General features: G+C 49.9%; 1 protein-coding gene across 1 annotated transcript in view; it reads left to right on the forward strand.

The window, feature by feature from the left end:
- Nucleotides 1-12595, forward strand: part of LOC121042522 (Krueppel-like factor 13) — a 38193-nt gene extending 25598 nt beyond the window's left edge. The window contains exon 2 of the mRNA XM_040493861.1: nucleotides 6546-12595. Coding sequence (XP_040349795.1) covers nucleotides 6546-6835 — 290 coding nt within the window. The 3' untranslated portion in view covers nucleotides 6836-12595. The remainder of the gene's footprint in view (nucleotides 1-6545) is intronic.
- The last annotated feature ends 12313 nt before the right edge of the window (nucleotides 12596-24908 follow it).

Here is a 24908-nt window from a genome sequence, read left to right on the forward strand (position 1 = left end):
CTGGAGCTTCCCAGGAGAGGGCATCTGCATGTCAGTTCCACGTGGGTCTATAAACCACGGGCGTTTTCAGTGATCAATGAAATAGCCAGTGGCCTTCTAAAGAAAGGAAAGTCTAATTTCCATAATGGGGACAGGCCTTCCTGCTGACCCCGAGGCTGCCCGTTGGCCTGGGTTTCCTTGCAGGCTGACAACTGATTGGCCCCAATGGTTGGCTATCTCCCAATCTGCCCCAGCATGGGAGGGTGAGCAGGAGGGACTCGCTGGTATGAAAAACATGTCAGTCTTGATGTGGGGAGCTGGAGGTGGCCCCATACCAGGGGCCACTGAACAGAGCTATGTATTGATGAGTGACAGCCTATTCCTTTCAGGACCTGGGTGCTGCGGCCTGGGAGCCTGGGAAAAGGTGTATCTCTGTGGAAGCCTCTCTCTGACCAGCCCCACCCCTCACCACGCTCCCCAGACACACACCCGTGGGGATTCCTTATGCTCACTGAGGTCTTTTCATGTGATCTTAGGTACCCCTGTTAAGTCAATGGATCCATGTGCCCTTTTCCCCGGGGGCCCCCTATTCAGAGATGCATCCCCTCCCTTCTTTCTTCCACAGAGGGGAGCTCAGCGAGGCTTCCCAGAGCCTTGGTTGGCACAGCCAGCCTGAGCTGAGAAGAGCCAGCGGGAGGCTGAGGGGCCAACTGGGGAGATCACTTACTGCCACAGGCAGAAGAGGCACTAGTTTATAGACACTGTTCTGGCTCCGGGTCTTTTTTTTACGACGCAAAAGGACCCCCAGGACTGCCCACAAGGGGCTCACAGATCAAAAACTGCCATGTGCAGGTGCTGTTGGAGCCAGGAGGGACCCAATCATCTGTGGGAGCTGGCAGTCTGGCCCAAACTGGTTGGCGCAATTGAGAAAATTGGGAGCATGCCCTTTGGACAGGGGTCAGAGCAGGAGGGAGTCTCTCAGTGGCTCAGGGTGTGAGCTGAAACATGCACACTTCCCAAGCTGCACGTGCAGGTGCAGCTGCCAGGAAGGGGGCAGGGGGCAGGGCCCTGGGCTGGGCGCACAGTCGGGGGCTTGGGCAGGAGGAAAGCCCCTGTCCTCTTAGCCTGGCTTCTTGCGGCTTCTGGGAGGAACACACTGTCCCAGCCCAGGCCTGTGGCTTGGGCAAGAGGAGCATGTGGGACGCAGTGTTCCCTGATAAGATGAGGCAATCGCTCTCACAGCCTCATCGCAGCGCCAAGGAACATTTATGTAACCCCCGCCCTGTACCCCGTGAGCCCTTGGCCCAGGCGCCCCTGCTGCCCAGCTGCCCCCCTCACGGTGCACCAACAGCACCCCGCCCTGTACCGACCAGTTATCCCCTGTCTCGCAGTCCTGCCACTTGCAGCCTGGCCCCTCCCAAGCCCCCTCCCACAGTGACCCAGCCTTTCCCCACCCAGCTTCCTTCACTCCCTCCCTGTGCACCCTGTACCCCACAAGACCTGAGCTCTACCCCCTTGCTCTCACTCTGCCTCCCCCTCCCAAGTCCCTCTCACCATTCTGTCCCACAGCCCCAACCCTGGCCTCCTGCAGCCCTGCCTTTGGAAAGTGAGGGCAGAGGGACTGGAGTGGGCCCATCCCAGTCTTAGGCATCAGGCAGGATGCTGCAGAAGGGCTGATCTCCCTTCAGGATTCTGGAATCTCTGATCAGGTTTCCTATCCTGAGAGGGCCAGTGTCACTTCTGAGCTAGACTGAGCATTCTCCTTGTGGTGGCCCTGTGGTACTATTGTGTCTTCCTATCACATGCCCAAGAGGAGGCAGATTCAGAATTGAGCCCAGCAGGAGGGAAGCTAGGGTTCATTTAGTCTGGGTGGCCAACTCCCTGCTGGGCCCCACTCTACTCTGTGTACGATCCCTATATACTCACTCTGCCTAGTCACACCACCTTGGAGTCAGTCCTTAGAAGAGTAGTTTTCAAAGTGAGGCCCAGGGACACCTGTAGGTACCTGAGATACTTCCAGGAGACCATGAGGTCAAAACTATTTTCAAAATAATAATATTATTTGTCCCTTATTCTCTCAAAAGAATACAATGAAATATTCCAGAAGGTACATGATGTGTGATGACATCCCCCTGACAGCTACAGGAATGCACATGTGCTTGAGTTTAAATCTTTTTTCAGTTTTAATTTCTAATATGATAAATATCAATGGATATAACCCACATGAACAAATACTCTTTTGGTCCCTCACTACAAGTATGAGCCTTACTGTGGGTGACTCTGTCCCCCTGTCCAGGCTGCCTTTCCCCCAGCTGTTCTCGATTCTTCTGGCTGCTCCTCATCAGCCTCCTGGGTTCTGCTTGAATGTCACCATGTAGAGGCGGGCCCTGCCAGACCCTGGTGCTGATCCTTGCCAGCATGAATCATAACTTCTGAGTGATATATTCATCTGTTTATTGCTGTCTACCCTCCTGGAATGGGCTGACAGAGGTATAAAGGATGGAATGGGGGGGACTCTGCATAATGACCCTGTCCCCAGGGCCAGACAACGAGTCTGTGTTCAATAAAAGTGCTGAGCTGCTGTTACCCAGATGGACCAAGAGCTGTGTGCTGGCCTAGGGGTGATGCTGGACTTTCCTTGCCTTCTGCCACTCCAGGCTACCTGGTACCAGCATCCCATCCTATTGGATGCTACAGTTCTGTGTGGCCCACACATCATTGTAGCCCTATAATTATACTACTCACATGCTTCCCAGAGCTGCAAACATAAGGACCTTGAAAAGGACAAGCTCCCAATGAGGGCCCAGGGTTTATTAGAAAGCAAGGGTGAGTCTGAATTTGGGTTGGTCTTCCCCTACTGCCACCATGGGCCTAAATTTGAGAAGACACAGGTGTAAAAAATAGTGGATAAGAGCAATAATAATAGCTAACATTTCATAGGTAGCATTTGGCATGTGTCAGGCACAGTGCCAAGGTCTGGTCGTGTGTGTGAGCCCATGGGATCACCATGTGTACCCCACTATAAGGATGTGGTAGTATATTCATTTCCTGTGGCTACCATAACAAATTACCATAAATTGGGTGGCTTAAAATAACAGAAATGCACTCTCTCACTGTTTTGGAGGGCAGAAGTCTAAGATCAAGGTGTTTGCAGCTCACTACCTTGCCCACCTCTTTTCCTTCTGAAGGCTCTGGGGGTGGGGTGGGGAGATGGCATCCATTTCATGCTTCTCTCCTAGATTTTGGGGGCTGCCCTACAGTCTTTGGAGTTTTTTGGCTTATAGATACATCACTCCAGTCTCGTCCTCTGTCATCGTTTGGCCCTCTCTTCTCTTCTTTTCTAAAGGACACTTGTGATCTCATTTCAAGACCCTTACCTTAATTGTATCTACAAAGACGCTTTTTCCAAATAAGATCACAAGTTCAAGGGATTAGGACCGGGACATCTTTTTCGGGGAGCACTCTTTACCCCACCATAAGCAATAAGGTACTTATCTGAGGCCACACACATCAGTATACTGTGAGAACAGATCTAAGCCTCATCTGTCAGACGTGGCACACCAAGCTCTTGAAGTCAGCACCTAGTCACAGGAAAATGAAACTGTTGTGTTTAATGCTAGACCTTTCCAAACATCTAATGACCAATGTACATTGTGAAGTTCCTAGACTGGACTTAGCATGTAGCATTTCTCAAACTTTTTTTGTTGACGAGATTTTTTTCCTCCAGAACCAATTAACAATGTATTCAATTCTAAAAAGACACATAACACAGAAGAGCTTACAACAATAAAAAATCCTATTCCCAGTGAGGCATCACTTTCTAGAGACCAACACTGCTCTGATTTTAGTTGTCTTGGTAGTTACTGCCATATTACTGTTCTTTGATGTATCAGATTTATATATGATGCGTTATCTCCCTGCCATGAAATTGAAGGATTTACCTCATTTCTACCCCTCCCCTCACCTCCTCCTGAATTGATGAATATATTACTTTAATTTTTTTTTGTTGTTGATTATCCTTATAACTTTAACCTCATTTAGACATTTCCTTTGTGCATGTGTGTGTTCCTACCTTTCTCTTAAATCCACATTCTCTATTGGGGGTCACGAGTCAGTTGCATGGGCTTTGTCTATAACATTGATTCTAAATACTGACAACTAGTGCTAGGGTTCACATGACCATAACTGTGTAAAGATTGCTTCCATATGCCAGGGCCTGTGGTGGGATTTCATTTTCTCCTGCTGCCTCATGGGGTTGTTGTGAAAGATAAATATAACATACAAAAATCCCGTAGTACAGTGTTTGGCTCAGAGCTCTTCCCTGATGGCTCATATCTTATAGCACTTTAGATTGCTTCAAATTTAGATCCCAGTTTTCTTGCATGTCTTCTATTTTTCCTGGAGTTTGTAATTGCCTCTCTTTTTTCTTTTAACCAAAGAATAGTATGTGCCTTCACTGTGTCCTGAAGTTTATTCAGCCTCTTGATCATACTCTCTGATGCATGGAATTCACCTTCTTCTTGAAACTATCCCCCTGTGATTCCTGCCTCTGTGGCCACCAGGTCTCTGCCTCACTCTTATCCTGAGATGCCCCTTCATTTTTCACTAATTTCCCTGGCTTCTCGTTTTTTCTTTTCTCATTTTTGCTGGAGTTTGAGAGGTAAACTTGGAAGACCCTGTTTCTTTTTCATTGAGCATCCAGTGTGATTTACAAGAAGTCTGGTATTCCCTCATGGTTGACTTGGTGTTTGTTCTCACCTCTTTCTAATAAGTTTTGTGATCTCTTCATTTTACCCAGTGTTCTGACTTTGCAGAAATTCTCACAGCATTGCAGAAATTCTTGCAGCAGGAGCCTTTACTTACTACCCTGCCCACTTCTCTGCCAGCCCTTTCCATGTTACTCTTCTGTCTTGTTTGATTCTGACAGATACAGTTTTCTTGTTTCTTTGGTAATTTACTCTCCTCCATTTTTTTCTTTTTTCTAACGAACAGAAATTATTTAAATATATTGCACCCCCAGGATTGATTCCCTGTAACTCTGAACTATCATTTGTAACTATCAGATAGTTTTGGGATATGATGGTTTGCTCTCTTGATTTTGAATTCTCCTCACACACACCCCCTTTCCTGCTCCCCCCCAAAGCCCCTGTAAAATCAGTAACAACATATACAGCCACACAGAGCTCTTAGTTTCAGCATTACTAGGAGGCAGAGAACACTGCAACATTCACATATTTTCAGAGCTTTTTTGATGTTGTTCCATTTTTATGGGGTATTTCCTTCAGTATATTTCCATCTGTTCTATGAAATTTTTGTTTGGGCAATAATACTCTCAATTTCTAAACACTATTTTTTGTTCTCTGAACTTCCTTTTGATGGTATCATGTTCACTTTATGCATGAAATTTTGTCTGAAAATTTTCTCAGAACACTAATTCAAAGTTTTAGGTTGACATTCTCTTCTGTCTCATGGCTTCACTCTTTTTCCTCTGGAGTCAGCTTTGTTTTGTTGCTCTTGGCTTTTTCCCTTTCATCTTGCTGGTTTTCCTTCACCATCTGGCCATCCTTGAGTGTTTATATTTAAGGTTGATGGGCTCATTAAGGGTGGGTGGCGTGGATTTCCTCTGCTGGGCACAGGTGCACCAGCTTCAAGGACTGGCTGAAGGCTTTAGGGCTGGGGAGGAGGGGGTGGAGAATGGAAAGGGTGGCGGTGTGGCCACCCCCAGTGCCATAAGGGCTGCATTCTGGGGTGCCAGAAGCCCCTGCTGATTCTCCCTGAGCAGTTGATACCATTTTTTTGTGGTTCAGAGTTTGCCTGGGTAAATGATGGCCTGTTCCTTGCTCTGAGGGATGGGAGGGGTGAGGTCCTCATTGAAGTCTACCTTTGTTACCTCCCTGTCAGGGAGTGTTCTGGGTAGCCACCCTTGTCTGTCACTGTGTTTGGGTCTGCAAGAGCCTGTTGCAGCCTCTTGTTCTGCTGGCTGTTACCTATTGGCCACACTGGAGGTTTAAAGAGCAACATGAGAAGCAAATTACCTGGTCTGGGCTCCTTATGTTATTGATGAGGAAACTGAGGATCAGAATAGTAGTAGAGCACTCAGGTTGGGAATTGTCTCTTGGACCTGCAGGGGTGTAGGGCTCTGGAGTGTGGCTCCCTTCAGGCCAGTGTGAGGCAGCTGGACCCTCCCTGGTAGGCCTGCAAGTCCTACCTCTGAGATTCCCAATCTCAGAGCCTGAAGATGAGCCTGATCTCCCCTCGGGCCAGGGCCAGGGGTGCCTGCACAGGTTGTTGGGGGTCATGCTCTGCCGTGTGCTTGGGACTGCCACCGCCAGGGGCCTTGGGCCCTGCTATCACAGTTACTGAGAAGCTGCCATTTCATTCTGGGAGATGCCTGCTGCCTTCCTTGGGTACTGGCTGGAGGGCACAGGCATGGCACATGTTTGCCCTGATGGGTTGGTTACAGGCCGGTGGAGAGGGAGGGGACGCGGCTAGGGATGGGGAGGAGCAGGCTGCGTGGAGGGCAGGGCCAGGACCGGTGACTAATGCGCTGCCCTGTCGCCCCGCAGGTGAGAGACCCTTCGCCTGTAGCTGGCAGGACTGCAACAAGAAGTTCGCGCGCTCCGACGAGCTGGCCCGGCACTACCGCACGCACACAGGCGAGAAGAAGTTCAGCTGTCCCATCTGCGAGAAGCGCTTCATGCGCAGCGACCACCTGACGAAGCACGCACGCCGCCATGCCAACTTCCACCCGGGCATGCTGCAGCGGCGCAGCGGGGGCTCACGGACCGGCTCCCTCAGCGACTACAGCCGCTCCGATGCCAGCAGCCCCACCATCAGCCCGGCCAGCTCGCCCTGAGCGCAGCCGCTGCCCGACGCAGCACAGCCCCGCCCACCCCTGGCCGGCGGCGAGGACCCTCTGCCCCTACTACAGCCATGAGCAGATATGCTCGCCCTTCCTTTTGTGATGCCGTGTCTTTCCCTTTTGTAATGAGAAAGAAAGAACTTTCTGGAGTCAAAACAACAACACAACAGACAATTTTCTTCACCTCAGGTGTCAAAGTGAATTTGTAAAAAAACGAAACAAAAAATTTTCAAAAAACACCATCCACAAATTGCACAATAAACATACCCACAAAGGTGAGATTCAGTGGTGTTGAACCCCTCCCCCCCTTTCTCAGGGATGGACATGTTCCACGAGGTCAGTGAGGACACCCCCTTCCTGCCGCCTTATTCTGTACATAGATTTGCACTCTGGAGTTTTCTGTTAGGTTCGGGAACACACTGGGGACAAAGACTGAGCAATGCAGGTGGAGCTCAGTGTCTGGCCCTTGGGTTAGTCCGTCAGTCATTTCTGAGCGGATGTGGTCACTGACATTTGCTTCCAGGCCAGATTCCTCAGCAGGGGGCCCCAAGTCTCCCCGCAGCCGCCAGCCTCTGCCCCAGAAGCCCGGCCGGGCTCAGGACATAGATGATTCAGAGGGATGCCTTAAGCTGTGCTGGGCGAAAGAAGCACTCCACCTGGGGAGACCACAGAGGCGCCCACCCTCTGCAGGGCCCTGTCGGTCTCCCTGTCCCTGCCTCCAGGAGCCTCTCTCTGGGCCTCTCAGCACTGGGAGCAGAGGTGCAAGCCCCAACCAGTCAGACCACTGCACCATCCGAAGTCCAATGCGACAGGGCCCCGGGCCACACCTGCCCCACCCTTGGCCTGCCTGAGGCACATGCCCTGCACAGGGACACCGGCTAGTTTGTGTCCTGCAGAAGGTACATGGGGACCTCTCACTTTCATCATGTTTTCTGACTGGAAAATAGAGGCTAGGAATCCTGGTGTTTTCAAAGATGTCTGAAAGTGTCTCTGGTGTCTCCAGTTCCTGTGTTCTCCTGGACCCATCCTGCTATCAAGACACCTTTGTTGGAAACAATGGGGAAGGTTGTTGGGCCACCTTGCCAGAGGCCCCGTGTGTGTGGTCGTGCATGCGGCATCGCTCAGTGCTTCACAGAGACAGTTCTGTAGCAAGAGACCGGAACATTGTGACTTGGAACTTTACGGGAGTGGTGAAGCAGATGTTATGGGAAATGCTGTCGGAGAACGTGCATTCTGTTTGCTCCCCAGGGAACACCAGACAGAAAGTTGTGGGAAATACTTTGCTCAGACCCACCGTGTTCCCAGCTCAGAATTAGCAAACCTCCAGCTTCTCCATGAGCTTTGCACCCCCTGGACTTCTCCCTTTCCCTCCCGTTTCTCCCCTTCTGCCTGGGAGGCCTCAGCCCACACCCTGCCTGTGGCACATTAGGGCTGTGGGGGCTCTATCGCCAGCGTTCTCCTGCCAGGGGAGGAGGAGCAGAGAGCTGAGCAGTTTCTCGTGGAGCCCCAACCTTGAGCCCTGGTGAGGCAGTCAGGCTGGGCTCCAGCGTGCTGCATCTCTGCAGACATTTGGAGGTTCCACCTGAGTGCTGCCCAGGCACCACCCTTTCCTTCCTCCTGAGATTTGGGGCCTGTAAATACAAGCCCCCAGGACAGTGCGTGTGTGTGTATATGTGTGTGTGTATGTGTGTATGTGTGTGTTGGGGTGGGGGGTGGGTTTGGGGTGGACTTGGGGTATCTTGCAGAGACCTCTGCTCATTTTGGTGAGGAAGAATGACCCTTGGGACCTCAGAGGGCTGTAGATGGGCTTCCTGGGCCCAGAGTGCCTTGGTTGTGACCACCCTGCTTCCACCCTCACCCTGTCACGGCATGGGGTGCAGCACAGAGAAGCTGTAGACACCCAGGCCTGGCTGGTGCTCACAGCCTGTGGCTGTTGCTTTGGGCCAGCACCTTCTGTCCATAGTGACCACAAGGGTGGCAGTCTGCTGTTGACAGCACTTGGGTGCCCCTTTCTGACTCCATTGTGTGTCATCTGGGATTGACAGGTGGCATGGTGGTGGCTTCCAAGGAGCATGTTAGGTACCAGGTTGGGCAGTAGCATTGTTCTTGCTGTGGGTGGAAGCCAGGCAGGGCCAGGGGATCGGGTGCAGAGCTCACTGCCCTGGCTGCCGGGCCCTACTCGGGCTGCCTGCTTGCATTTGGTCTGGGAGAGAGGGTGGAATATCCTGTAGAGACCTGGACAGAAGAGCGCTCTGAGTGCTCAGTGTGAAAAATCCTCCTGCCCAGTTCCAAAGTGAGGCCCGGAAGGCCCTCAGAGGCCCCTCCCAAAGTTGTTTCCGTGTGAGGCAGAGAAAGCCACACTCTGAATACATTTCATGTCTCAGGAATTCACATTCCAGGTTCAGGAATTTTATTCCAAAGTCCTTTGGTGTGCTCACCGTCCACGGGTCCCCGAAGGCAGAGAGAGGAGGCTGTGGGTCTCTGGGAGGCCAAAATGCTGTCCTCTGGAGGAGCCGGGAGTCTCCTTGTGATCTGCCTACTGGCATCTCAGAAGGAGGGTTTCTAACCCCACTTCTGTCTGCACATAAGAAGGGGAGTAAGGACTCTAAACCCAGTCATCTTGGAATAAAAGAAGAGCTGGTTTGTTTTAGAGGTAGGGTGGGGGGTGGGGGAGGGAAAGCGGGTGTTTGCTGTTTCCAAAGAGAGCACTTAATTTAATTTTTCCTCTAAATGACCCAGGGCTGTTCCGTCGGATAGATGGAAGGGTAACATTGCCTTAAAACAGAAATATGCAGGCATTGGCTATTTTTGGCAAATGAGTGTGTCTTCGTTCCCAAAGCAGTGCTGGTCTAATGGCAGGGTGCGGTCCTTCCTCTAGGGGCCTGGCCTGGGAGATGGGGCACTGCTCTGCTGACTTAGGGCACCTGGAGAGAATTCCCACCTGGCACCCCTGGGCACTAGGCCCGGGGCTCCAGTCGGACCATGCCAACTCATCTGGGGCTAAAATTCATCTCACTTGAAGGGTGGGAAAAATCCATGAACCTTGGTGAGGTTTAAATGGGCTCTCACTGGCATCTCATCATGAAATGAGTGCTTGTGGAAGGGGGCGGTGGACCTTGGAAAGCTGGCCCCCCTGGGCCCCCGCTGAAAGGGGTGGACCCTCTTGAAACAACCTGCATTTTCTTCTGAAATGTAGAATGTCTTCCCAGCTTGGGTCTGTTTCAGGGTCTTTCATTTTTCTGGTTTATGGCCATGCTTGCCCGGCTTCAGTGTGATTGAGGAACCCATAGGACTCCTAGAAATAATAGTGAAAACTCAGACCTTTATTATGTAGCAGACTTGTTCTCAAAGGCCAAGGGGGCAGAGGTCTCAAGATGAAGGATGCCTGAACAAAGGAAGAATTCCCCTCCAAAAAGTCCTAAAAGGGACCCTGGACCCAACCATCAGCAGGCTGGTGTTTAGCTCACATCCCAAATAAGAAAGCCCCTCTTTGCATCAGCCATGTTAGGGGACCAGTTGTTGGCTCCCCATATGCCCACTGAATCCTACAGCCATCCAGAAAGAAACAGATGAACACAGCCGTTTCCACAAAGGGCCCTGGGTCCTCTTCTGTAGGGTGCTATGTAGGAACAGGCAGTGATGCCCTTGATGGGAATATAGTCCTGGAGGTGCCCTACCTGCATCCCACTACACCCCCACTTATGGCACTTTGAGGTGCAGGACACCCCCCCCCCCCCCCTTTATTCTGAGGCCATGCAACCGGGCAGGTGCAGGATTCGTCACGGTGCAGCCTCCAGGTGCAAACATCAGTGGCAGTGGGGTCCCCAGATCTCACCATGCCCTGGCTCTCCGCTCAGACCAGTGGAAGGTGATTCAGAGATAGGGACAGACAGGCCACAGGTAGCCCCCAGCCCACTTTTTGGGACATGAAGAGAGGGCTGGTGGCTTTCTAGGGTCCCAAGAGGAGTGTGGCAGAACTGGGGTCTCCATTTGAGCCTTCTGCTGCCCAGCCCAGTCTTCAGAAGACCCAACCTCCTTTCTTGCCAGAAGCAGGTGCTAAGGTGGACTGCACAGGGTCCTAGCACTCCTTGGGGACTTCATCCTCAGCAAGCTGGAGTGCCACCTAACAAGAAAGCGTGATCTGAGCAATAGCATCCCCTTGTTTTCTGACTCCTGATTTGGGCTTGTTTACCAGGCTACCTGATGATTTTGACTTCTGGCAGGTATCATGGATTTTTTTTTTTTAAACCCATTTTTACAAAGTCATTCAGTCAAAAACACAGTGCTGGAATGTTTAAAGTGTCTGATGTATTGGTCACATTGAGACCAGTAAGAAATGCTTTGTAGGTCACCCACATCTTTTTTGCTATCCAAAGATTGCATATGCGATTCTGGTGGCCGTATTTTCCAAAGCTAAAATGGAGGGTGTGGGCTAACACTTTCTGAATGCAGCGTTGCCCTGGGAAAAGCCTGCCTCTATGACTGATGTTCCTCATTCTAAGGTTAGGTTTCGAAGGTTTGTCCAAGACACATTCCAGAGAATTTTGTACCAGAATTTGGATGTACAATCCAGCTTACTACTGATAAATGCCTGAGTGTCATTTAGGGAGAGGCCCTTCCCCCACCCACTGTCCTGTCCCTCACTGGTTAGAAGATTGGATTCAGTGGTGGGAGCTGTGAGCCCCAGATCCATGAGGGTAGAGGGGCCATACCTGGTTTCTTGGTTTCTACTGACCCCCTGTAGCAATGTTGGACTTGGCAGTGCGTCCAGCTGGCCCTGCCCAGCCTCTCCCTTCTTATGCAGCTTTAAAACCTTACTACTTTTATTTAAAGATGAACAGGAGGGGAGGGGAGTGGACCACAGGAGCAGCTTTCTCCTAGGGCTCAAGGGAAGCTTCCTAGTGACACATTGACAGGATGCTGTACACGCTCACTTAGAAACCCAAGTATGTGTGAGCTGAATGCCTGCAAGACAGCCACAGGTCTGGTCAAAGATTTTCCTTCCCACTCAGAGCACAAGGGCTGGGTGTACCGGCCGGATCCCTCCCCAGCCTGCCCTCTGTGTGGGGTGAGAGGGTCATTTCCCAGGGCGGCTCAGACACCACTTGGGGAGCAGTGTGGTGGCCATTCCTGGTCAGGGTGCCCATGGGTGGGTGGGTGGCTTCACTCTTTAGTCTCAGCCCAGAGAGTCCATGTGCCTAGTGCCGGGGATCCCAAGGGCTCAACGGCGTCAGCACAAGCCATGCATTGTGGGGCCTGGGGCTTGCTGTGGTTCCCACAGAACCAGGAATAACTTGTGTGGATATGTTGGGTGCATGAGTCAGCCACCCCAGACCCACACAAATGACCCCTTCCCCATCCAAAGCCATTGATGGAGTTTCTCTGGAATCGTTTGCCAAAATCCCAAGGCAGAATCCAAGGGTCCAAGACCATTTCCATGGAGCACACATTTTCCTTTTCTGTAGGAACTTTTTTTTTTTTTCCTTTTTAACCAGCACCACACCATGCTTCCGAAGGCCACGTTTCATCTTTCCTGGATCACTACAGTGAAGTATTACAGTTGTACAGTTCCCAATCTGGCCTTGGCTTGCTCGGATAAAACTTTGTATGTATTTTGTATGGCATAGATTCTATATTGTAATGATGTCCTATGCAAAAAGAAAAAAAAATTAACTAAATTGTAAATTTTATTGTTTTAACGTGTATGCATGTTTAGTGACGTTTACATTTTGAAATAAAATTTATGATTCATTATTTTATTTGCCAGAGCTGGTTCCTTGGAGAGGCCCGGGGTGGGGGAGGGGAGGAACCAAAATGGACCAACTCCAGCAGCTGTACGTAATTGCCTGAGGGGCAGTAACCAACCCTGAGCTTTGTAGGCCTTTTATAGAATAGAAGGCTTTGCAGAAAGTGGGTGCCCCTCTGGCTATCCCCTGCCTATTTCAGCTTATCACATTCCCTACCCTCAGCTCTACTCCCTCCCCCACAAAAAGCTCAGCCTGACAATTCCATCCTTCAGAGCATCAAGGAGAAAGGTAGACCCCAGGGAGGCAGTGATGACAGGACCCTGAGCAGGGCATAGTGTTGGTCCCTAGAACCAACCCCCCCATAAACACCTGCTCCCCACGGCAGCAGCCCCATTTCTCAACTCCAGTTGCCCTCCGAGGGTCTGAAAGTCTGTCAGACTATACACTGTCACTCAGCCAGATGGCTGCCTGCTCCCCTTGTCCCTGCCCAGGGCCCAAAGAGTGACCTGTTTGCAGCCACAGAAGACCCTGAGGTTGGCTGTGGGAACGGACCCCAAAGCACACTGCCACAAGCGCCAGGTCTGGGGCGCTGGGGACTGGCATGGTATGTGTTGATACCAGAGCTCATTCAAGTCTCCTGTGATAATTAAGCACCCCTGGCTGCTCCCTTACCACCCAAATCAGGGCATTTCCATAGCAGGCAGTATAAAGCCTGTAGCTGGTGGGAAGAGATGGGCCCCAGACCTGTGCCCGAAGAGCATGGAGGGAAGGTGCAGGTGCAGCCCTTCCGTCGCAGCCCCCAGCCAGGTTCTCATCCAGGACTGAATCCGGGTCTGTGCCTGATTCTTACGTGATCGCCTATTGTTGAGAGAACACATGAAAACACGAAATGGAAAATAGTAATAACGAAAAGCACTGCAGTCAATCAAAGGTGATTTTTCCTAAACCTGGAAAACATCTACACTGGCAGGTGTTTCCTGATAAAATCTTTCCTGCAGCATAGATTAGGAGGAGGAGCTGTGAAGTCCCTGTTAGGGGACTGACACCTGTTACGAAAACAGGGCTTGTTTTCAAACAAAAAACTTTTAATATGGAGACAGAGCCCAGTCTTGGTCGGAGGATTTTCCCAGGAAGGCGATCGTTCTGCCTTCTCAGAGACTGTTCCTTTTTGCTCAGGAACTCCCTGATTGCGGCAAGCTGAATAGATTCACTTCCATAAATAGGTGTGTGTTGAGAGGGGCCCAAATGCTTTATAAATATTAACAGGGTGGGGGCAAATGCAGCCATCAGTTGTGACATCGCTGCTGAGGTTTGCAAGAAGTTTTGGGTTCCTTCTGGTGTTCCTTTCCAGAAGATGGGGGCCTGGCATTCAGGAAGCCTCCATCTCAAGCCCTAGGGGTGTCCTGAGACCTTGAGAGGCACCCAGTAGCATAGAAGGAAGAAAATGTTCAAGCGATAGATTTTCCTGGTGTTTAAAAAACCAATGCAACGAGGGGCACCTGGGTGCCTCGGTAGGTTGAGTGACTGACCCTTGATTTCGGCTCAGGTCATGATCTCATGGTTCCTAAGATTGAGCCCCACGTCAGGCTCTGTTCTGACAGCACAGAGCCTGCTTGGGACTCTCTCTCTCTGTCTCTCTCTCTCTGTCTCTCTCCCTCTCTGCCTGCCCCTCCCCCCTCTTAAAATAAATAAACTTAAAAAAAAAAAACCAATGCAGTACTGCGTGTGGCATAAACAGCACATAAGCAATGTGGGGGGAGGGTCTGTGATAATAGGATATCAGAACTGAGCAGGTACTGGGTGTTACAGAGTGGTCAGCCCCCAGACACTCCTTGCCCAACACCCTCTGCTTTTTTCATCAGGACCTTGCATTACAAAGTCAAACTTGGGGCAGTTAGGTGAAGTATGCAGTGTCAGGGAGGGTTTGCACCTAGATGGGAATGTAGTAGTAAAGTTCTTGGGTAACAGAGTGAGGATTCAAAATGACATTGGCAGCCAGTAGAAGGACAGCAAGTCCCTGATCATAGCCAGCAAGATGAAGTGTGCCTATACCAGATAAGATAGACCCATCTTTTTTTTTTTAATTTTTTTTTTTAACATTTTATTATTTTTGAGACAGAGAGAGACAGAGCATGAACAGGGGAAGGACAGAGAGAGAGGGAGACACAGAATCGGAAGCAGGCTCCAGGCTCTGAGCCATCAGCCCAGAGCCCGACGCGGGGCTCGAACTCACGGACCGCGAGATTGTGACCTGAGCTGAAGTCGGACGTTTAACCGACTGAGCCTCCCAGGCGCCCCAAGATAGACCCATCTTACCACATCGAATCTGGAGGCGATCCAGCCTATGGCTGGTTGGTGCTGACCTGCAGCAGGTCTCTGGGGGACACAGGGCCTGGGAGTAGCCAGACAGTGCTGTCTTTGAGAAGGTGGAGGCTGGCATCTGGTTGAGACATTGTCAGAGGGCAGAGGCTGGCCATGGGTCACAAACTACAGGAACTTACCATCATTTGGCGCTGGCTTGCAAACAGTGGCCACCCCACTGCTGGAGGTATTCAAGCAGAGGCTGAAATGCTACTGGCCACAAATGCCAGTAAAAGAATTCTGGATGGGAGCCTGTTTAGTAGGCAAAACTAAGGCTGCAATATTTTTCAGGAGGACCCACTGGGGCATGATCCTCTTAAACTATCTCTTTGTGGCCTTGTCAGTCATGTTGGGGGTGCAGGCTGGTGTTTGGTGGGTTGGCTTGACTGCAGAGGGCTTCAAATAACACGTTAGACTGTGTAACTGATTCTGAGGACCTGGGTGGCTCAGTACCCCCTAATCAAACCTCACATATCCCACGATAAAATTCCCGCCATTAGCACCACTTCTAAGGTCTGATGAGAGGAAAATGGCTTAGCCCAGCGATGGCACCTGGCTACTCCTGGCAAGGTGGCCACCTCCACACTAACTTTGCCACCGTCACGGATCAGAGACTCCACAGCAGTGGTGCACAGGACAGGCAGGTTTTGATGGAGATGGTGTTGGAAGCATACAGACTGTGTTAGTTTCCTATTACTGCTGTAATAAATCACTACAAACGTAGTTGCTTAAGGCAAAACATTTCTATTCTCTGCTCTGCTCATCATAGCTCTGGATGTCAGAAATCTGAAATGAATCTGATAAGACTAAACTCAAGGTGTCATCAAGACTGGTTCCCTCTGGAACATCTTTTCTTGATTGAAGAAATGATGCCTTGACTCCTGGCCCCTGCATCCATCTTCCAAGCCAAAAGTACAGCAACTTCTCTCTTCTTTGACCTCCAACTTCCCTCTTATAAGGGCCTTTGTGACTACATCAGGCCCATCTAGCAAGTCTTGGATAATCTCCCCACCTGCCCCGGTCCTCACAGCCTTGCTGCACCTGCCCTGAGCCAAGGGAGAGCACAGTGCCACTCAGGCTACAGCCGAGAAACGCTGGGCCTGATCAACTCCCGCGTGGTGGGAGAACCCTGCAGTCACACAGTAGATTAAATTGGACTGGGCTTCTGCCACTTGCATTTTGTAGCCCTTCACAGTATTTTCCTCCAGTTGTCAGCTCTGAAAAGTGGAAATAACAACAATGAAAATATTAGTCACTGTACTTGAGTTCTTTTTTTTTAAAGCGGGGTGTCTGGGTGGCTCAGTTGGTTAAGCATCCGACTTCGGCTCAGGCCATGATCTCATGGTTCGTGAGCTCGAGCCCTGTGTTGGGCTCTGGGCTCTTAGAGTCTGGATCCTGATTCAGATTCTCTGTCTCCCTCTCTCTCTCTGCCCCTACTTGCTCATGCTTTCCCTCTCAAAAATATAATAAACATTTAAAAGTAAATAAATAAAAATAAAAAAGTGATTGTCCCTTTCGCAGCCATCTCACTCAGAGCAAGGCTGAGTCTCTGCACCAGACACAGCTGGACCCAGCTTTCAGTTCTGAACGTGCCGCCTGAACAGCCCTAGAGAGGTCCTTCTCTGAGCCTTGCCTTCCTCAGCAGGGAAACAGCCTTGGCTGGGGGCCACACAGGCTTGTGAAGTTTGCATGGAGGCCCCAGATGTCAGGCGCCAAGTCAGCTGGAATTGCGCCTGTGCCCAGGCTCCCTTGGGCCTGGCCTCCACTCCCACTTGCAACCTCCAAGTCACCAGCAGTTATGAGGCTCAGGCCTCCTGTTAGGGCCCTCCCCACAGCCAAGCAGATCCCTTTCCCCATGAAGGCTCTTATGCAGCCATGACTACCTGCTCCCCACACCGGAGACAGATGGCCCTGCAGTCATTACCCTCAGTGACAAACGGGTTCCATGACAGCGTGAGGCCTGGAGAAGCCGCACTCAGGGATTTAGTCTGCTTCTCTGCCCCCGTCCCTGTCACTCTGTCATAGTGTTTTCTATTCCCATTCTCACAGCAGGGCAGTGAGTTATTTATTAATTCCCCAGGAGCACTGGGTGAGTATCAACAATAAATATCAATATGATTTGCATAATCAATAGGCTTGCTCCTCAGAGGAGTCCTCAGCACGCAGAGCACCCCATGAGGTCTGCTTATTGATTTATTATTGCTTTTGGAAAATGGTTACTGAATGCTGGCTATGATGAACGAAAGCTATGCCCTGTCTTTTGCCTGTCTCCTGCCCTTTCTAACTGTAAGCACATTGTGGAAGGTTAGCTGAGACTGATCGCAGGCCTGCAAGGGCAGGACACCCAGAGCAGGGAGGGTGGCTCCATCCAGGGTTCTGCAGCTCTCTCCCAACCATGGTCCAGGGAATTGCTTATGTGAATCTTTCACCTTGGGGAGAGCAGCTGCTGCTAGTGCTTGAGCTTTTTGCATAATGGAAGCACAAAGCCCACATCGAGGAGAGTGGGTACCTCTACCGTGGGGAGCACAGGACCCTGTGAGGTGCCCAGGGTCAATGTCAGTGGTGACCGGCTTGTGCCTGGGTGGGTGCCGGGTGGGGAGGGGGGTGTCAAAACTCACACTTCCATTCACACTTGTGAATGCAGCAAATATTAAATAATAAAACACTTAAAAGAAAACTATCTGTTAAAAATACCAAAATGTTTAAAATAGCATAAATATGAATAGGGGATTGACTTAACTATGTGACATCTACTATCTCCAGTATCCAATATATTAAGTAAAAAAGGCAGGTTATAAAACAGTTTGTAAACTATAATCACCTGTTATTTAAAAAATTTTCTCACCCATTATTTAAAAATGTAATAATAGGGGCGCCTGGGTGGCGCAGTCGGTTAAGCGTCCGACTTCAGCCAGGTCACGATCTCGCGGTCCGTGAGTTCGAGCCCCGCGTCGGGCTCTGGGCTGATGGCTCAGAGCCTGGAGCCTGTTTCCGATTCTGTGTCTCCCTCTCTCTCTGCCCCTCTCCCGTTCATGCTCTGTCTCTCTCTGTCCCAAAAATAAATAAAAACGTTGAAAAAAAAATTAAAAAAAAATGTAATAATATATATATGTATATATAGTGTGTGTATATACATATATATGTATATATAGTGTGTGTGTATATACATATATATGTATATATAGTGTGTGTGTGTATATATATATATATGCATAGAAAGATTACTGGTAAGAGACAAACTCAAGCAGTTTTATGTTTAGTAGAAATTACAAATTATTTTTCTTTACTTATTTTTATTTCTTTTTTAAGTTTTCACACCCACTCAGGTATAACTTTTGTAATTAAAAACTACCAGAGCACTTTTATGAAGCTAAGAGCTCGTCAAAGGTAAGCTGGGAAGCTCACCTCCCACCCCCCAGGAGATGTCCACTGGCGTCCATGACTGTGACCTTATGGAGAGCAAAACACACCCCAAGGGCTCCTAAACATGCATCCATGCAAGGAGGGACGTGCCCAGTGGCTGTCCGCACAACTGTGCAAAGGCACAATGCAGAAGCAAGTGCATCAAATTTATCCAAAAGCAGTGCTGCATAAAGAAAGCAAACTGCAAAAATGAAGCACTGCCATAGAGTGACATGCTTGTGAGCGCTGGAAACACAGGGCAATGACATGTGTTCTTTGTGCATCCATACCCATAAGCCAAGTGTGCAGAGCATGTTGGGGAAGTCAGGGCAGGTGGCTCAGAGGGCTTCACCTGTACCTGCTAGGTGGTGGGAGTTACAGGTTTTTTTTCTTTCTCCATATTTGCTCTAGATGTAAAATGCTTGACGATTTTACACGGTCCAAGGATTTGGTTCCCACATCTGAGCTTGTCCAGGCAGGCTTGAGGGCCATCCCTGCAATGTGCAGCCTGAAGTGTGCTGTGATGGCTTTGGGCTACCCCCCACGCTGGGCAAAGCCTGGCACCAGGAGCATGGCTGCTGGCTGGGACAGAAGCTGTACAACACAAGAAATAAAAATAGAACTGCTCCAGTCAGAGGGAAGCGGCAGGGCGGGGACTGGGGGGTGGAGAGGAGGTGAGCTCCTGGATGGGAAGCTTCTGCAAGGAGAGAAGTGTTCATTGATCTGAGACTAGGGAAGGATGCAGGCCCTGAGTGCAGGGTAGGGTCCTGGTTACCTGCTGTGGTACCTGGAGGCGCCATCTGGGGGTGGAGGTTGGGGCTCATTATTCATCATCCCAGCTGGCACTGTACCCTTAGGTAAATGTTTGGAACTGTTTTTTTTTTTTTTCTCTTCATGTATACAGTAGAGTAAGATAGGCATGCTTTGTATACATTTGGTGATGGTTGCAAAACTGATTGAGAAAGTTCCAGTAAAAGAGCAAAATATGTTTACTTTGCTTTATGGGGTGTTGAGTCATGGTGTTCAAGGACTTTGGAAGTAATTCAATCATTGGTTTCACTTTTAACATTTATGAATTTTAATCAAAGTAATACAAGGTTAAAAAAACAAATACCAGTAAACCTAGTGATAAAATAATCTCTCTCCTCCTGCTCCCCACCCACCCCCGGCCCTCAGCCACCGAACATTCCACCACCCCAGGGCTAACCCTTTTTTTTTTTTTTTAATCATTTCTCTTTATAAATATCTTGTTAGTTATTCCCTATGCCTCAATGAAATGCTTGTCTGTCCTCCTGCTTTGTGATTTATGAGCATTTGACGAAATAGTCTGGCTTCCTGATATGAAAGATTGATTAATTCCATCTCTCCACCCTGTGCTTACATGACAAGGAATGTTTGAACTCTGTAGGTTCCCTTTGAAGCATTACAAAATGCTGTTTCTCTCTCATAGATGTGACCCTAACTTTGGTTCATGTCTCTACTTCCCTTTCTGGAAGGTGAGGGTCCCAGGGCCCTTACCATCCACCCTTCTTGCCCCTTTCTGCCCCTCTGTCATGTACTCCTGCAAACTGTACAATAAAGGTGGATTCAGGTGGCACAGCAGCGGGAGCCTCTACCTGCCAGGGCTGCGAGCATTTACGTGTTACATGTCCCTCACTGCACAGCCAGTCCCTGGACTAGGGGACATTTCCTTCTCTGTGAGCCTACAGAGGATATTCTTACCATCCAGGTCAAGTTGGGTGAACACACTTCATTCCTTCATTCCATCAATAGCTTAAAATCATATCTTCTTTTAGTTTGCTTTATATTTGAGACTTAATTTCATTATATACATTTTTCCCTCTGTAGCTTTTTAAAAAATGCTTATTTATTTTCGAGAGAGAGAGAGAGAGAGAGAGAGAGAGAGAGAGAGAGAGAGTGCCAAGTGGGTTAGGGGCAGAGAGAGAAGGGAACAGAGGATCCTAAGCAGGCTCTGTACTGACAGCAGAGAGCCCAATATGGGGCTCGAACTGCCAAACTGTGAGATCATGACCTGAGCTGTAGTCAGGCACTTAACTGACTGAGCTACCCAAGTGCCCCTTCTCTGTAGTTTTTAATTACCTTTCTTCCTTCTTATTAACAAACTATAAGGTGCCTCTGCCATAGCGTCAATTTTAGCACTGTTTTGTTCCCAAGGCCTCCTCCCTAGCATGGCCCCTGCTCCTGCCCCAATCTGGCTGCTTGCTCCCTGACTCTGCACAGCTGTTACCTGGGACTCCCTCTACTGCCCCAGAGAGGGTCACTCTATACTCTATACTCCAGACGCTGTGTCTTTTTTTTTTGGTTTTCTTTCTCAATTTGCTGCAGTATGTCCTCAAGTAACTGTCCAAGGGAGGATATTTGTGAGGTGTATATATATTTTTGAATCCTTGGAGGTGTGAAGATATATTTATTCTGTCTCATACTCTGAGTGGTAATTTGGTCAAGTATAGAAAACTAGGTTCAAAATTACTTCCCGAGTGTCTTCTTACGTCTATTGCTACTGATGGGAAGTCTGAACCACTGTGATTCTCCTTTGCAGCAAACCGTTTACTTTTACCCTTTTTGCAACCTTTCAACCTTTTCTTCCTCCCTGTTGTTTTGTGCTTTCATGCAGATATTTCTAAGGGCAGGTCATTTTTCCTTCATTCTCTGTCCCATGTGTCTCTTTAGACCTGGAAATGTTTTCTTCTGATATTTTGTTGCAAATTTTCCTCACTTCATGTTCTCTCCTTTTTTGTTTCATAGTAGTTGAAGGTAGATTTACAGAGTCAACCTTCTGTATCTCTTGTCTCTACTTTCACTTTTTCTGTCCTGGATTATCCTCTCATTTATCTTCCCTCTTATCTCCTGGTCTGCTCACTGAGTTGGAATGGGCTTCTTTACTCAAATCTCACACATCCTCTAAGACCCAGACCACACTCCTGTTCTTTTCCAGCCCTCCCTGGCATCCCTGTCCCCAGCCAGTGCCCAGGCCGCCTCGGCTGGAAGCACCTTGTCTTGACTCTTAACTAGGCTACCAAAGCGGGAAAGGATGTGGGATTCTCACCGCCTGAGCCTCCTCTACCAGGTGGAGGGCTGTGGGAGACTGCGGGGTGGGTCTGTAGGGGGTACTGTGGGGGAGTTTGGGAGACTGTAGGGTGGAGTTATAGGCGGGGAGGTGTGGGACTGTGGTCGGAGTTGTGGGCGAGGCTGTGGGCAGGGCTGCGGGGATTGTGGGCCGGGCTGTGGGCAGGACTGTGGAGGCTGTGAGGGCGTTGGGGACTGTGGGCGGAGCTCCTAGTGCTGTCGGCGGGGCTATGTGTGAAGCTTTGGGCGGGGCTTTCGGGACGGTGGGCGGTGATTTCGGGGCTGTGGGCGGGGCCGTGGGTGAGGCTGTGGGTTGAGGCTATGGGACTCTGCACCGTCCAGGCCTTCAGGGGCTCCTCGAAACTTTCAGGGAGAGGGGATAAGAGGTGTGGGAAGGAGGAAGGCGAGAGGGGCCAGGCAAGCCAGCCTTGCTTCCCAACGCTCCAGTAAATTCCTGAAATTCATCAACTGCTCCCAGCGAGAGGGTTTTCTGTAGAAACCAGGAAGGCTCAGGATTCCTGTGTGGGCTGACAGGTAGTTGTCAAAGAGTCAGCTCATGTGACAACAGGGCTAGAGGCAGGGGGGCTTCTTCACCGAGGCTGGGTGCTCACATCCAGCCTCTCCCTCTAAACCAGACCCCGCCGGTCACAGTTCACCCCTCCCAAAGCTCTGTTTTCCTTCACAGCTCCACTTAGTTCCATGTGAGATGGCATTCTGTGTTGTCTCAGGCTCCCGCCACACCCGTGGGCCCTCCCACACCAGACGTTCATGCAGGCACCCACAGCGTCTCCACCTACATCTGAATCCTCCCGTTGCATCCTGTGTCCCCAGGAGTGCCCCAGTCCACCCTCGCACTATCTACCCACTTCCATACCAGAGCGGGGTGGATTTCTGGCTTTGCCCTTTGCCCCCCAGAAAGCGCCCTTCGGCTTCCGCGTTCAGCTTCCGCCCAAGGTCGGGCCCAAGGACTCCTAGATGCTGCCCTTGCTGCTGCAGTTTGTATTTCTAACCCCCAAATGTCTTTCAACCCTCTGGTTCTGAGAATATAATCCACTCTGGGACACACACACACTACTTATGTGATAGAAAGAGGATGCCATAGTTTGAGGGAACAGTGACGATAATCGTAACTTGCATTCTTCTATGCACTTAGCAATTTTAAGGTGCTTTTACTCACATGAGCTCATTTAATGCTGATGATGATCCCCCCGGAGACAGGGAGAGGAGACTCCATCCTCATTTACAGAAGGCACACTGAGGCTCCGCAGGCCACATACCTGGCTGTGGCCACAGTGAGGGGCTGAGCCTGGAGCCCTCTTGAGGTCTTGCCATGCTCCATCTGTGAGGACAGTGGCCCCAGGGTCCTCCCCTACCAGACCAGAATCCCCAGGTTTCTCTGGTCCACGATTACATGTCCTTTGTCCTCCACCTACTAGAGAGATCTGCAGGTGCATCCCAGTGACTCTTCTGCTCCCTCATGCTTATCCTTTGGGGCCACTGCTGCTCTGCTTCATCCCATGGGGCTCCTTCTTCCATGTTCTGGAGCCCTTGGGGCCATAATGTCCAGAGGACCCCCAAGGATATCTTGGGGAGGACCAGAGTAGCTTGGACAGGTGTCATTTTGGAAATTCAGTAGAGTCTGTTCATGTTATTTTAACAATGTGGACTCTGGATGGACCTCAGACATGGGTCACATGTGGGAACTGGGCCTAGAGCCCCATCTGGGGATCCACACGCATTTCCTCTATTGACACTCTTACCCTCTTATCTCTGGAAGCTTCCGGGAGGTCTCTGCAGCAGACATAGGCTTGTGCTAACAACTCTGGATACATGCCCAGGGCTCAGCTAGGCCCTGCTGCATATGGAGATGGACAGATGCAAATTCTGTTGGCCCTATCATCAAAGTAGATCCTTCTCTGAAGGCTTTGCCACACCTCCCCAGAGGCCACTCTGGCTCCAGACCCCGTCTTCTCCTCCCTGGATTAAGAGAGCAGCCACCACTGACAAGCTACATGCAACTTATGTCCAACCCAGACCCCCCCAGGAGCCTTACAACTCTAGAAGAAGATGGGTGGATCCTTTTCTGATGAGAACCTGGAGGTGGCTTCCCTTCCCACTCACATGGAGCCAGACCCTACTTGACTTGGCATGTGCCTATCCCAGAGCTTTGCCTCACCTCTACCTTCTTGCCAGCCCTTACCCTGCTGGAACCACACGGGCTTCCCTGCACAGTCTGGCATGCAGCAAGTGAACCCTGCCCGGGGCCTCTGAAATTTTTGACCCAGATAGCAAGGTTTGCTCCTCACTCTGTGCAGGCCTCTGCACAAATGCTCCTCATGAGGGGAGCACACCTGCCCCATCACTCTCGGCCCCTCCCAGAATCACTCTGACCGAAGTAGGATGCACTTAGGCTGTCCCACCCTTTGTTCTTCCATTTGAAGGCCCCTGCTCATGCCTTTACTTGTCTCCCCCTTTTACTGTACTCAGCCCCACTGTACTCTGCGGTGAGGCGTCGGCTGCCTCTGCCCTCAAAGCACAAAGAGGAGGCACCGGGCCAGGTGGCAGGCGGATCTTCCCAGCCAGACACTGGCTTGCTTGGCCTTGAAGGTGAGGGTAATGATAATAGGAGTTCCCACTTAAATCATGGTCATTATGTCCCAGACACTGTTCTACGTCTTCGACCAGTATCAACTTGCTTGACTCCCACAACAGCCGGTTTGCAGGTGAGAAGTTGGAGGCGGCAGGGACCAGCTACGGAGCTGGAGGGCGCGGCAGTGCGCAATAGCCACCAAAGAGCGTTCAAGTGTGCCTGGATTCAGGAGCCTCCCCCAGTGAACCACCAGGACAGAGATGAAGCAACAGGTAGGCATGGGTGTTCCTAGTGGTGCATGACACCCCCCACCAGGAGGTCCTGGGTACCCATCGAAAAGACGGAGAGACATGGAAACAGCTAGCGTTAGGATACACTGTTAAGTTAAAAAAAAAAAACAAATTAAAAAAAAAGTAAGGTGCCAAATTGTTCACATAAGACACTACTACTTTTATAAGAAAGTAGGGGACATTTAAATAAATTTACATATATATATATATATATATATATATACTTCACTTATTTTGCAAAAAGAAGTCCTGTGGATACAGGCAGAGGGAGTAGGAGTGGAAACAAGATTTCTCTGGGCACACATTTTTTGCTACAACAGTTTCATTGAGGTATAATTCATATATCATACAATTCACCCACTTCATGGATACCATTCAATGGATTTTGGTATATTCGGAGATAAGTGCAACCATCCCCACAGACAATTTTAGAACATTTTCATCACCTTAAAACATACCCTTTATCTCTCACCCCCACTATTCCCCTTCCCCCCCCCCACAATCATTTATTATTCTGACTATTTCATGTGAATTGGAACCATTTAATATATGGCATTTTTGTCTGGCTTCTTTCACTTATAATATTTTCA

This window comes from Herpailurus yagouaroundi, unplaced genomic scaffold (assembly GCF_014898765.1).
Source record: "Herpailurus yagouaroundi ecotype Mexico unplaced genomic scaffold, PumYag 185, whole genome shotgun sequence".
NCBI lineage: Eukaryota > Metazoa > Chordata > Mammalia > Carnivora > Felidae > Herpailurus > Herpailurus yagouaroundi.